General features: G+C 45.0%; 1 protein-coding gene across 2 annotated transcripts in view; it reads right to left on the bottom strand.

Annotated features, from left to right (window-relative positions):
* Nucleotides 1-2,468: 2,468 nt before the first annotated feature.
* The window catches only part of WDR70 (WD repeat domain 70), a 319,614-nt gene continuing 306,188 nt past the window's right edge, over nt 2,469-15,894 (bottom strand). For both annotated transcript variants that reach the window (XM_073543960.1, XM_073543959.1), the window contains exon 18: nt 2,469-2,679. In XM_073543960.1, coding sequence (XP_073400061.1) covers nt 2,592-2,679 — 88 coding nt within the window. In that variant the 3' untranslated portion in view covers nt 2,469-2,591. The remainder of the gene's footprint in view (nt 2,680-15,894) is intronic.

The following is a 15,894-nucleotide window of genomic DNA, read 5'->3' as shown; positions in this document are numbered from 1 at the left end:
TTTAAGTGGTGGAACTTGCACTATTGCTGACTGACTAAATACTTTTTTTCCCCACTGTATTAATCAGTCTATACAGACAATTTGGAGCTCTGTATCAGCAAACACTCACTCTGATCACTATACAGATATATTATGAAATTACTTTGCTCAACAAGACTACAAGAAAGGAAGAGGCACTAAATAATAAATTAAAGTCTGCTACAAATTTATTGCGCAGGATCTTGGATGCTCACACTAGTCCTCGTCCTCGAGCTTCTGCATTGTAGAAAACACATGAACAGAAGGAGAACATCTAAACATCATGCAGATGTTACATGCTGCAAATCAGAACGGATGAGCAACAGCGCCCACTACAGGAAGCCGCGGAGAAGATGCTGATCATTCATGGGCGCATGGCGTAGTTGGACTGAAGGTCTCGGACGTGTTTGTACCACTCTGTATTTACTTTAAACCTGCCTTAGGGGGAGACGACGCAGGAGTCACTAAAGTGCTCAAAATTCGAAAAACTTGGATGTTTTAACTTCTCCGAAACCTCTGCCACATCCAAATCAATACAGCACAGCTGCAATACCAGGCACAACATGTGGCCACGTGTGACAAACTGGTGTATGCTCCCAGTGGATATGTGCTTTTACATGGGAGCCTATGTGCTAAGTATGCCACTACAATGAAAGGTATTAATCGGAGGTACGCAAAATATAAAGAATCGTCCTGATGAAGGGGGTCAGAGGAAGACATGAAGATTTGCTCTCACAAAAGAATTAGAATAGGATGTGAAGAATTGTTCTGGTTAAGGGGGTCAGAGGAAGACAAGGAATCATTTTGATAAAAGGATTAGAATAGGATGTGAACAATCGTGATGAAAAGGGGAAGACATGAAGAATCGTTCTGATAAAAACGGTAGAAGATGTGAACAATCATTCCGATGAAAGGGTTAAGAGGAAGACAAAGAATCGTTTTGATAAAAAGGGTTAGAAGTGGACATGAAGAATCGTTCGGATGTAAGGGGTCAGAGGAGGATGTAAAGAGTCTTTCTGGTGGAAGAATCATTCTGATGAAATCATCAGGAGGATGTATATGAAGAATTGTTCAGGTGAAAAGATCAAAAGAGGAGCTGAAGAATCATTCTGATGAAAATGAAAAAAAAAAAAATAGGAGGATGTAAAGAATCGCTTTGATGGAAAGACCAGAAGAGGATGTAAAGAATAATTCTGATGAAAGGATCTGGGGTGGATATGAAGAACTCCTTTGAAGTAAGGGTTGGAATTATTCTGATAAAAGGGATCAGATAAGGATGAGAAGAATTGATCTGATGACTGGATAAGTTTCCACTTCCAGTCCCTGCTGGTCTATGTTCACCCGGCTCCAGCATGTCATGATCCAGTCCAGAGTTTATTTTCTGCTGTCTTCTCTTTGGATTGGTCATGCAGGGGTTAATCCCCTCTGCCTCGTTCTGGAGCTGGCTGGGCTATTTCAGTCCTCTGCAGCCTGCGGGCCAGTGTCAGCTATACTGCAAGCTTCCAAGCTAGTGACTCTGACCTGTATTCCTTTAGCGTTCCTTCTGCCCCCAATTATCTGGACTTGTGTATGACTCGGCTTGATCTCTGGACTCTTGCTTCTGGTTTTTCCATTTCTGATACCACGCTTTCCGACTGGCTTTTGACCCTCTGGCTTGTACCCTGACAATGGCTTACGTCTTACATTTCTGATACCACGCTCCTGGTAGGTCCTGACTTCTCGATCGTCCCTGACTACGCACTGGCTGTCTCTCTTGGTACTTCTGCTCCCGACTTCGGCTAGTTTGACCACTCTTTTGTTACCTGTGACACCTGTGCTGTTGATCTGTGTTACTATGCTGTGTGTATGCAACCTCTCTTCCCTCACCAGCACCCCCTGGTGGAGGTTGCGCTGTACTGCACTGCAGCAGCACGTTACACAGCAATAACATCTCAACATGACATCTGGCTGCTGCATACAATTAATGTCCACAGTGGTGACCTCAGTGATGCTGGGATGTCACCATAATGGTAACTGATTGGCTGCAGCGGTCCCTTGTCATGCACACGTCATTGTTGCTGCCAGGTAAACAAAGACTGTCGGGGCACAGGGGAATTGTTGGCCCAGGAGCGGCAGAAGATTGGTAAGGTAATGAAAAAGGTTTTTGAAAAATGTCATAGGTTTGAACAATCCCTTGAAGTTTCATTTGCATAAAATAGCAAGGGCAGAGGTTACACTTCCATCACAGGCTGGGAAGCAGTTTGCTGCAGCAGAAATCTCCTACATCAGGAAATGGAGGCGATTGCTACTGGAGCAAGATGCCATTTCATCTCTGGGAAGCTGCGTATCTCAGCAGAAGTGTCTTTCATGTTGAAATGAGATAAGACCAGGTAAGTCGCCACCATATTTCTTGCAAGGCTTAGTCTCCCTGTAATAGAGCAGCCCCATACACTGACCAGTGACTCACACTCCCCGTTCTCACTCGGCAGGTGCTGCATACTTTATTTATATAAAAAAAAAAGAACCCCGGTAATAAAATATAGACATCACACGGCAATTCACTCTTCAGTTTCCTGTTACACAACTTCATCTTTTCAGATTTTGCGCTTTTTCCATTCTGGCTCGTTGTCGGGTTCATCTTCTTCAGAATCCACCTCGGCGAAAACAGCCGTAGGCTGCGTCCTGCAACACATGGAAATCATTGGGGAAAGTGGAGTGAACACATGACAGATCGCATTCACATGGATTCTGGCAAAGGACGCAAGACAATGAATTGGAAAACAGTGGAAGGTGCTGGATACACTGTATCTATTGCATCGATTTACGGTTAGGCTGTGTGCACACGTAGCTTTTTTGGCGTGCGGATTTTGGAGTGAAAACCGCAGGTTAAATCCGCAGGTTTTTATCTGCGGTTTTGCCCTGCGGTTTTACACCTCATAATGGATGAGGTGTAAAACTGCAGCGTTTCTGCACCAAACAATTGACATGCTGCGGATTGTAAACCGCGGAAAAATCCGCAGCATGTGCACAGCGCTTTTTAATTTCCATAGGAGATAAAAGTACTGTACAAGGCAGCAGAATCCGCACCGTGTGCACATACCCTTACATCCCCTTCCATCTATCATATTTCTGGAGGCTGTGTGTGAACAGGCTTGTATGGAGACATTGGACACAACATTTGCAAACTTTCAATAAGGATTTTGCACCGCAAAAATGTTTCAGGCAGCGGATTCTCAAAGTACAGTTGTGGCCAAAAGTATTGACACCCCTGCAATTCTGTCAGATAATACTCAGTTTCTTCCTGAAAATGATTGCAAACACAAATTCTTTGGTATTATTATCTTCATTTAATTTGTCTTAAATGAAAAAACACAAAAGAGAATGAAGCAAAACGCAAAACATTGATCATTTCACACAAAACTCCAAAAATGGGCCAGACAAAAGTATTGGCACCCTCAGCCTAATACTTGGTTGCACAACCTTTAGCCAAAATAACTGCGACCAACCGCTTCCGGTAACCATCAATGAGTTTCTTACAATGCTCTGCTGGAATTTTAGACCATTCTTCTTTGGCAAACTACTCCAGGTCCCTGATATTTGAAGGGTGCCTTCTCCAAACTGCCATTTTTAGATCTCTCCACAGGTGTTCTATGGGATTCAGGTCTGGACTCATTGCTGGCCACCTTAGAAGTCTCCAGTGCTTTCTCTCAAACCATTTTCTAGTGCTTTTGGAATTGTGTTTTGGGTCATTGTCCTGCTGGAAGACCCATGACCTCTGAGGGAGACCCAGCTTTCTCACACTGGGCCCTACATTATGCTGCAAAATTTGTTGGTAGTCTTCAGACTTCATAATGCCATGTATAAAATAGATATGACAGGCTCAAACCCCAACTTAGGTGCTCTGGGAAAAAACAAGACTAAAGTATAGGAGTAACCCCGGCACACTAATAACATGAAAGTAAAGTCTTCTCAACGACAGTCTTTAATTGTTGTGATTTTATTGATTGTGAAAAAAAGGGTGGTGTTACAATCCAAAAAAGGGTGGTGTTACAATCCAACGTTTCAGCTCTACTTCTCGAGCTTTCATCAGGGATATGACTAGATCCTTGGTTTTGAGGTGTGTGTATAAGTGGTATAGGTTTGCCTTTGTAATCCAGCTGCTGGAACGGTACCTATAGTAACCACGATGTGTAGGGTCAGCACGTGACTCCCGTCCTTGTGTCCTAAATCTAGTCAGGTGTGGAGGAGGCCGGCCAGCAGCTGGATTACAAAGGCAAACCTATACCACTTATACACACACCTCAAAACCAAGGATCTAGTCATATCCCTGATGAAAGCTCGAGAAGTAGAGCTGAAACGTTGGATTGTAACACCACCCTTTTTTGGATTGTAACACCACCCTTTTTTTCACAATCAATAAAATCACAACAATTAAAGACTGTCGTTGAGAAGACTTTACTTTCATGCTATTAGTGTGCCGGGGTTACTCCTATACTTCATAATGCCATGCACACGGTCAAGCAGTCCAGTGCCAGAGGCAGCAAAGCAACCCCAAAACATCAGAGAACCTCCATGCTTGACTGTAGGGACCGTGTTTTTTTCTTTGAATGCCTCTTTTTTCTCCTGTAAACTCTATGTTGATGCCTTTGCCCAAAAAGCTCTACTTTTGTCTCATCTCACCAGAGAACATTCTTCCAAAACGTTTTAGGCTTTTTCAGGTAAGTTTTGGCAAACTCCAGCCTGGCTTTTTTATGTCTCGGGGTAAGAAGTGGGGTCTTCCTGGGTCTCCTACCATACAGTCCCTTTTCATTCAGACGCCGACGGATAGTACGGGTTGACACCGTTGTACCCTCGGACTGCAGGGCAGCTTGAACTTGTTTGGATGTTAGTCGAGGTTCTTTATCCAACATCCGCACAATCTTGCGTTGAAATCTCTTGTCAATTTTTCTTTTCCGTCCACATCTAGGGAGGTTAGCCACAGTGCCATGAGCTTTACACTTCTTGATGACACTGCACACGGTAGACACAGGAACATTCAGGTCTTTGGAGATGGACTTGTAGCCTTGAGATTGCTCATGCTTCCTCACAATTTGGTTTCTCAAGTCCTCAGACAGTTCTTTGGGCTTCTTTCTCTTCTCTGTGCTCAATGTGGTACACACAAGGACACAGGACAGAGGTTGAGTCAACTTTAATCCATGTCAACTGGCTGCAAGTGTGATTTAGTTATTGCCAACACCTGTTAGGTGCCACAGGTAAGTTACAGGTGCTGCTAATTACACAAATTAGAGAAGCATCACATGACTTTTCGAACAGTGCCAATACTTTTGTCCACCCTCTTTTTTTATGTTTGGTGTGGAATTATATCAAATTTGGCTTTAGGACAATTCTTTTTGTGTTTTTTCATTTAAGACAAATTAAATGAAGATAATAATAACAAAGAATTTGTGTTTGCAATCATTTTCAGGAAGAAACTGAGTATTATCTGACAGAATTGCAGGGGTGTCAATACTTTTGGCCACAACTGTATATTAACCTTTCCAAAGCAAAAGGTGATATCCCCTGCAAAATCTGCTACAAAATCTACTAAAAACTCTAACACATGTGAAACCATAAGCGTATTCACAATGCTGCTTTTCAACAAAGTGCATAAATGAATAGTACTGGCAATATAAAAAACATACGTAAAAAATATCAGCAAAATCTGCTTCTTTCTCCACTCTTGAGCCACTTCTGACACCCCCCATCCCCCTAAATTTATCAATCACTCTGAAAACCCGTTAAATCCATTCTACTCTAGACAAAGGATCAGAAGATTACAGCTGACTAATGAAGTCTATAAAAGAGGAGAAGGAGCAGAGTGAGAAGCAGGGTGAGAGACAGAGACAAACACAGATGGTGCTGCTGCTTTCCAGCAACTGTCACCATACACATTAGGCCGTGTTCCCATCACCGCCATAGACATTAGGCCGTGTTCCCATCACCACCATACACATTAGGCCGTGTCCTCATCACCACCATACACATTAGGCCGTGTTCCCATCACCACCATACACATTAGGCCGTGTTCCCATCACCACCATACACATTAGGCCGTGTTCCCATCACCACCATACACATTAGGCCGTGTTCCCATCACCACCATACACATTAGGCCGTGTCCTCATCACCACCATACACATTAGGCAGTGTTCTCATCACCACCATACACATTAGGCCGTGTCCTCATCACCACCATACACATTAGGCCGTGTTCCCATCACCACCATACACATTAGGCCGTGTTCTCATCACCACCATACACATTAGGCCGTGTTCCCAGCACCACCACACACATTAGGTCGTGTTCCCATCACCACCATACACATTAGGCCGTGTTCCCATCACCACCATACACATTAGGCCGTGTTCTGATCACCACCATACACATTAGGCCGTGTTCTCATCACCACCATACACATTAGGCCGTGTTCCCATCACCACCATACACATTAGGCCGTGTTCCCATCACCACCATACACATTAGGCCGTGTTCCCATCACCACCATACACATTAGGCCATGTCCTCATCACCACCATACACATTAGGCCATGTCCTCATCACCACCATACACATTAGGCCGTGTTCCCATCACCACCATACACATTAGGCCGTGTTCTGATCACCACCATACACATTAGGCCGTGTTCTCATCACCACCATACACATTAGGCCGTGTTCCCATCACCACCATACACATTAGGCCGTGTTCCCATCACCACCATACACATTAGGCCGTGTTCCCATCACCAATCATACACATTAGGCCGTGTTCCCATCACCACCATACACATTAGGCCATGTCCTCATCACCACCATACACATTAGGCCGTGTTCTCATCACCACCATACACATTAGGCCGTGTTCCCATCACCACCATACACATTAGGCCGTGTTCCCATCACCACCATACACATTAGGCCATGTCCTCATCACCACCATACACATTAGGCCGTGTTCTCATCACCACCATACACATTAGGCCGTGTTCCCATCACCACCATACACATTAGGCCGTGTTCCCATCACCACCATACACATTAGGCCATGTCCTCATCACCACCATACACATTAGGCCGTGTTCTCATCACCACCATACACATTAGGCCGTGTTCCCATCACCACCATACACATTAGGCCGTGTTCCCATCACCACCATACACATTAGGCCGTGTTCCCATCACCACCATACACATTAGGCCGTGTTCCCATCACCACCATACACATTAGGCCGTGTTCCCATCACCACCATACACATTAGGTCGTGTTCCCATCACCACCATACACATTAGGCCGTGTTCCCATCACCACCATACACATTAGGCCGTGTTCTTATCACCACCATACACATTAGGCCGTGTTCCCATCACCACCATACACATTAGGCCGTGTTCTCATCACCACCATACACATTAGGCCGTGTCCTCATCACCACCATACACATTAGGCCGTGTTCCCATCACCACCATACACATTAGGCCGTGTTCTCATCACCACCATACACATTAGGCCGTGTTCCCATCACCACCATACACATTAGGCCGTGTTCTCATCACCACCATACACATTAGGCCGTGTTCTCATCACCACCATACACATTAGGCCGTGTTATCATCACCACCATACAGATTAGGCCGTGTTCCCATCACCACCATACACATTAGGCCGTGTTCCCTTCACCACCATACACATTAGGCCGTGTTCCCATCACCACCATACACATTAGGCCGTGTTCTCATCACCACCATACACATTAGGCCGTGTTCTCATCACCACCATACACATTAGGCCGTGTTCTCATCACCACCATACACATTAGGCCGTGTTCCCATCACCACCATACACATTAGGCCGTGTTCTCATCACCACCATACACATTAGGCCATGTCCTCATCACCACCATACACATTAGGCCGTGTTCTCATCACCACCATACACATTAGGCCGTGTTCCCATCACCACCATACACATTAGGCCGTGTTCTCATCACCACCATACACATTAGGCCGTGTTCCCATCACCACCATACACATTAGGCCGTGTTCTCATCACCACCATACACATTAGGCCGTGTTCTCATCACCACCATACACATTAGGCCGTGTTCTCATCACCACCATACACATTAGGCCGTGTTCTCATCACCACCATACACATTAGGCCATGTCCTCATCACCACCATACACATTAGGCCGTGTCCTCATCACCACCATACACATTAGGCCGTGTTCTCATCACCACCATACACATTAGGCCGTGTTCCCATCACCACCATACACATTAGGCCGTGTTCTCATCACCACCATACACATTAGGCCGTGTTCTCATCACCACCATACGCATTAGGCCGTGTTCCCATCACCACCATACACATTAGGCCGTGTCCTCATCACCACCATACGCATTAGGCCGTGTCCTCATCACCACCATACACATTAGGCCGTGTCCTCATCACCACCATACACATTAGGCCGTGTCCTCATCACCACCATACACATTAGGCCGTGTCCTCATCACCACCATACACATTAGGCTGTGTCCTCATCACCACCATACACATTAGGCCGTGTTATCATCACCACCATACAGATTAGGCCGTGTTCCCATCACCACCATACACATTAGGCCGTGTTCCCATCACCACCATACACATTAGGCCGTGTTCCCATCACCACCATACACATTAGGCCGTGTTCTCATCACCACCATACACATTAGGCCGTGTTCTCATCACCACCATACACATTAGGCCGTGTTCTCATCACCACCATACACATTAGGCCGTGTTCTCATCACCACCATACACATTAGGCCGTGTTCTCATCACCACCATACACATTAGGCCGTGTTGTTACTACAGTCATGTACTTAGGCTGTGTTCACATCTCTGCTTTGAGCCTCCGCTGCAGATTACATCAATAATTTGGGCGAAAATAGCGCACTATGTTGTGTTGCTTTATATGGAAGAGCATGATAGACATCCGGAACCTATTATAGTCAATGGTTCCATGTGGCACCACTGGGGTCCATTAATTCACGGATCAAGCATTACTGTTTTTTCCACTGTTTCTCATATAATGAACCAGAAAAACGATACCACAGATATCAACGCAGGTTTAGATAGTCTAAAAAAATTCTCTCTCTCTCAAACAGGCCTTAGATGAATGTCAGCAGCAGTGGCAGACTAGAATCATAGAATCATAGACTATCTAATCATAGAAAAACCAGGGGAAGAGTCTTGAGGAGATCATTTGCATATTCCCAGTGCCTTCTGGGGTAAGTGAAGAGTCTCCGCGAGCTCAACGATCACTGGGTTTTGGCCGTTGACTCTTCCCCTGGTTTTCCGATTTCCTCTTTTCAGCTGCAACGGCCAAAACCCAGTGATCGTTGAGCTCGCGGAGACTCTTCACTTATCCCAGAAGGCACTGGGAATATGCAAATGATCTCCTCAAGACTCTTCCCCTGGTTTTTCTATGATTAGATAGTCTATGATTCTATGATTCTAGTCTGCCACTGCTGCTGACATTCATCTAAGGCCTGTTTGAGAGAGAGAGAATTTTTTTCAGACGCCAGAACTGAGTTTAGGGTTAAATTTCCGGCACAGGCATTTCTCCGGAGCATGCGCATTGGAAAATGCGGATCCGGCCGGGGAAAAAAAAACGTTTCATTGTCCGTCCTGTCCGCTCAGCGGACGGCAAAATCCTGGCGAATCAGTAAAAAAACGGATCGAACAATTGACCATCCGTCAAGATCCTCCGTTAATACAAGTCAATGGGGAAAAAAACGGATCCGCCAAGAAAAATGGCGGATCCGTTTTTTGCTTTTTTTCAAAACGGCGGATTTTGACTGATGGGGAAAAACGGATGTGTGAAACAGGCCTAATTCGCAAAGGATATGGGCATCTTAAAGGAGTCATCTACCCTTATTTGAAAAAAAAACAAAAACCTCTCCTTATCGATCTCCCTCCGCTACTATTCTAGTGCTACCCAGTAGCCTTGCTTTCTTTCCCTCAGAGTACATGTGACCACTGCGACCCATCACGGCCTGTAGAGTACAGCTGTACATCTGTAGGATGTCAAGTGTCTTCCAGAGGATCCGGGCAGTGATGGAAGAGGAGCGGCTGGCTATCAGTAGAGAGAGTAAAAAAAATTTATTTTTTTTTTTTTTTTTTTTTTTTAAGGCCGGTTTCACATTTGCGTTAAAACAACGCTGCGCCCTGCGTCGTTAAGCCCCGCCCCGAGCCGGCTCCCTGCCCGCCCCATCCTGGATCACCGCCTACTTTCGCATTTGCACGCATGCGATCGGTGCACCCTATCTTTAGCATAGGGTGCGCAGATCATGCGCTGCCAGTGTGAAAGTAGCGTGCTGCGCACTTTTGACGGTGCGCCGTGCGCGCCGAAATGCAACATGCTGCATTTCGGCGCACACGGCGCACCGTCAAAAGTGCGCAGCACGCTACTTTCACACTGGCAGCGCATGATCTGCGCACCCTATGCTAAAGATAGGGTGCACCGATCGCATGCGTGCAAATGCGAAAGTAGGCGGTGATCCCGGATGGGGCGGGCAGGGAGCCGGCTCGGGGCGGGGCTTAACGACGCAGGGCGCAGCGTTGTTTTAACGCAAATGTGAAACCAGCCTAAGGTGGACAACCCCTTTAAGTCACTTTTCCAATATTCACCGACTCCTTGGGCTCTGTGCATCACCGGTGAATCAGAGCAAATCCTGCTGTGAATAAGATTAGAAATCACATAAAGTCACGGGTCAATTACCGGAGGATAAACTGCGGTTCCTGTGTCACAGAGCCAACAATTTAACATGGAGAAAGCAGAGAATCCGTCACAGCGGTGACATCTGAGCCTTCGCTGTGTGAACACTGAGCCCAGGACACGACAGAGGTCTGGACTGTGACTCAACAGAAACCTCCATCCTCTGTGGATAAATGCGGCGTTTCATGCTCTACGGATGGGAAGCGTCTCAAGCAAATCAAGACAGCAAAGATTGAGACAGAGAGACTCATTGCCAGAGAAAGTAAAAATAATCCCAAAATATTCTTTAACTACATAAATAGTAAGAAACTAAAAAATGATAGTGTTGGCCCCCTTAAAAATAGTCTGGGTGAAATGGTGGATGAGGATGAGGAAAAAGCCAATATGCTAAATGACTTTTTTTCATCAGTATTTACACAAGAAAATCCCTTGACGGATAACATGATCAGGGATAAAAATTCTCCATTAAATGTCACCTGCTTTACCCAGAAGGAAGTACGGCGGCGTCTAAAAATCACTAAAATTAACAAATCTCCGGGCCCGGATGGGATACACCCCCGAGTACTGCAGGAATTAAGCACAGTCATAGATAGACCATTATTTTTAATCTTTAAAGATTCCATAATAACAGGGTCTATACCAATGTACCCTTGTGGGGCCAATATTCAAAAAGGGGACAAAAACTGAACTTGGAAATTATAGGCCAGTAAGTTTAACCTCAACTGTGGGTAAAATCCTGGAGGGTTTTCTAAGAGATACTATACTGGAGTATCTGGAGAAGAATAACCTCATAACCCAATATCAACATGGGTTTACAAGGGACCGTTCCTGTCAGACTAATCTGATAAGCTTTTATGAAGAGGTAAGTTCCGGACTGGACCAAGGGAATGCAGTGGACGTGGTGTACATGGACTTTTCAAAAGCTTTTGATACGGTGCCACACAAAAGGTTGATACATAAAATGAGAACAATGGGGATAGGGGAAAATATGTGTAGGTGGGTTAAGAGCTGGCTCAGGGATAGGAAACAAAGGGTGGTTATTAATGGAGCACACTCGGACTGGGTCACGGTTAGCAGTGGGGTAGCACAGGGGTCAGTTTTGGGCCCGCTTCTTTTTAACATATTTATTAATGACCTTGTAGGGGGCATAGAGAGTAGAATTTCAATATTTGCAGATGACACTAAACTCTGCAGGGTAATCAATACAGAGGAGGACAATTTTATATTACAGGAGGATTTATGTAAACTAGAAGCTTGGGCTGATAAATCGCAAATGAGCTTTAATGGGGATAAATGTAAGGTCATGCACTTGGGTAGAACGAACAAGATGTATAATTATGTGCTTAATGGTAAAACACTGGGCAAAACAGTCACTGAAAAAGACCTGGGTGTATGGGTGGACGACAAACTCACATTTAGCGGCCAGTGTCAGGCAGCTGCTGCAAAGGCAAATATAATAATGGGATGCATTAAAAGAGGCATAGATGCTCATGAGGAGAACATAATTTTACCTCTATACAAGTCACTAATGCGACCACACTTAGAATACTGTGTACAGTTCTGGTCTCCGGTGTATAAGAAAGACATAGCTGAACTGAAGCGGGTGCAGAGAAGAGCGACCAAGGTTATTAGGGAACTAGGGGGTCTGCAATACCAAGACAGGTTATTACACTTGGGGTTATTCTTAGGGGTGATCTTATTACAATGTATAAATATATGCGGGGACAGTACAAAGACCTTTCTAATGATCTTTTTACTCTTAGACCTGTGACGGGGACAAGGGGGCATCCTCTACGTCTGGAGGAAAGAAGGTTTAAGCATACTCACAGACGCGGATTCTTTACTGTAAGAGCAGTGAGACTATGGAACTCCCTGCCATATGATGTTGTAATAAGTGATTCCCTACTAAAATTTAAGAAGGGACTGGATGCCTTTCTTGAAAAGTATAATATTACAGGGTATATACACTAGTTTCCTTAATATTGCGCTGATCCAGAGAGCTAGTCTGATTGCCGTATGTGGAGTCGGGAAGGAATTTTTTTCCCCAATGTGAAGCTTACTGTTTGCCACATGGGTTTTTTTTGCCTTCCTCTGGATCAACATGTTAGGGCAAGTTAGGATAGGATATGGGTTGAACTAGATGGACTTAAAGTCTCCTTTCAACCTTAATAACTATGTTACTATGTTACTATATAGAAGATCTCTCTGTATTCCAGGTATCAATGCGACATAACAAGTAGTGATCCCCGACACAGAGGGGTCAATGAGAAACATTAAACAATCAGCAATAATACACACATACAGGCAAGATACACCACCGCTACCTTGTGTACAGGCACAGTATACCACCGCTACCTACTGTACAGGCACAGTATACCACCGCTACCTACTGTACAGGCACAGTATACCACCGCTACCTACTGTACAGGCACAGTATACCACCGCTACCTACTGTACAGGCACAGTATACCACCGCTACCTTGTGTACAGGCACAGTATACCACCGCTACCTTGTGTACAGGCACAGTATACCACCGCTACCTACTGTACAGGCACAGTATACCACCGCTACCTACTGTACAGGCACAGTATACCACCGCTACCTACTGTACAGGCACAGTATACCACCGCTACCTACTGTACAGGCACAGTATACCACCGCTATCTATTGTACAGGCACAGTATACCACCGCTACCTACTGTACAGGCACAGTATACCACCGCTACCTACTGTACAGGCACAGTATACCACCGCTACCTACTATACAGGCACAGTATACCACCGCTACCTACTGTACAGGCACAGTATACCACCGCTACCTACTGTACAGGCACAGTATACCACCGCTACCTACTGTACAGGCACAGTAATTCAAATTCAAAGAAGCTTTATTGGCAGGACTAAATACACATTAGTTTTGCCAAAGCAAGTGTACAGAAGGGAATAGGGATAAGGACTGTAGGGATGTTGGGTAGGGGTTGTAGGAAAGGTGGATGGGGTCAGATCCAGGATGAGGCTATAGAAGTCCATGGCATAGGGAAGGTGGATGGGGGAGATGCCGCAGATCCAGGGTGGGGGCCATAGAAGTCCATGGCATATCGTAGTTCTCTTTCTCGCAGTCTATGACATTCGCTCACATATTGCGCTGCTATCTCCACTGCTCTCTCTTCTTTCCCAAGCAGGATATATGTTTTCTCTTCCTCCTTCATGGTGATGAAATCCGGGAAGAGATGTGAGAGTCTCCTGAAGTGAGTGTCCCTCACTGCTGAGTATTTGGGGCAGTGTAGCAAGAAGTGGGTCTCATCCTCCAGGGCCTCCTGGTCACAGTGTTGGCACAGTCTTTCCTCCCTGGGCTTGTAGCTCTGCCTGTGTTGGGCACTGAGTCTATATCGGCTCAGGATCTTGCGGTCTCTGGGGTCTGTATACCACCGCTACCTACTATACAGGCATATAATAGCCACCTACTGTACAGGAAAGATACACCACTGCTACCTACTATACAGGCACAGTATACCACCGCTACCTACTATACAGGCATATAATAGCCACCTACTGTACAGGAAAGATACACCACCGCTACCTACTATACAGGCACAGTATACCACCGCTACCTACTATACAGGCATATAATAGCCACCTACTATACAGGAAAGATACACCACTGCTACCTACTGTACAGGTATGGTATACCACCGCTACCTACTATACAGGCATATAATAGCCACCTACTGTACAGGAAAGATACACCACCACTACCTACTATACAGGCACAGTATACCACCGCTACCTACTATACAGGCATATAATAGCCACCTACTGTACAGGAAAGATACACCACCGCTGCCTACTGTACAGGTACGGTATACCACCGCTACCTATTATACAGGCATATAATAGCCACCTACTGTACAGGAAAGATACACCACCGCTACCTACTGTACAGGTACAGTATACCACCGCTACCTACTGTACAGGCATATAATAGCCACCTACTGTACAGGCAAGATACACCACCGCTACCTACTATACAATATAAAAAATATAGAGTAGCACTGCCCCATATTAGATTGCCTTGACGTGGCAGGGTAGCTCAAATGATTGATCAATTTTTTGCGAAATGTCTCATTTTGAAATAAAGGTAGAAATTAATGTGCATATGCACTTTATGTATTGCGTTCTGACCACAAGCAGCGCTGGATTCTCCCCCTTTTGTTCTTTCAGCTGGGTCTGATGTACCCTCAGCTGAGATCCTGAAGAGTCTCTTTTATACCAGCGGCATGTGATCTATTTTTAGATTTACCCAGTGTCCTTCAGTCCACCCTGACAGCCTTTCTCTACTCTATCTACTTTCGAAGTCAACAAACTGGATCCAGAATACAATACATAATTAGCATATAAGCACACAATAAACAAAGATAAATACACACTATGTACAAGTCACTATTACAGACTTACATAGTATGTTAAATGGTATATCAGTTTGAAAGTCTGTCTTCTTGACCCCCCTAGAAATAAACACTTAACTCCATAAGCCAATATAGAGATAAAAAGTCAATTCTTCTTGGTTTGCAAAAACATGGTTGTCTGGGAAATTAAGATACAATCTGGTTTCTTCACAGCTACCTACTGTGCAGGCACAGTATACCACTGCTACCTACTATACATGCATGGCATGCCACTGCCACCTACTATACATGTAATATATACCACCAATACTTACTGTTCATGTAATATATACCATTGCTTCCTACTATACATGCACGGTATGCAACCATTACCTACTATACATACACGGTCTATACATGCATGGTATGCCACCACTACCTACTATACATGCACGGTATGCCACCATTACCTACTGTACATGCATTGTATGCCATTACCTACTATACATGCACGGTATGCGTCCATTACCTACTATACATGCACGGTATGCCACCATTACCTACTGTACATGTCATATGTAATATATACCACCACTACCTACTATACATGCACGGTATGCGTCCATTACCTACTATACATACACGGTATGCGTCCATTACCTACTATACATGCACGGTATGCGTCCATTACCTACTATACATACATG

The sequence above is a fragment of the Dendrobates tinctorius genome, unplaced genomic scaffold, assembly GCF_039654945.1.
Source record: "Dendrobates tinctorius isolate UK_male_01 unplaced genomic scaffold, ASM3965494v1 ptg000135l, whole genome shotgun sequence".
NCBI classification, from domain to species: domain Eukaryota; kingdom Metazoa; phylum Chordata; class Amphibia; order Anura; family Dendrobatidae; genus Dendrobates; species Dendrobates tinctorius.
This window is presented reverse-complemented; position numbering and strand designations above follow the sequence as displayed.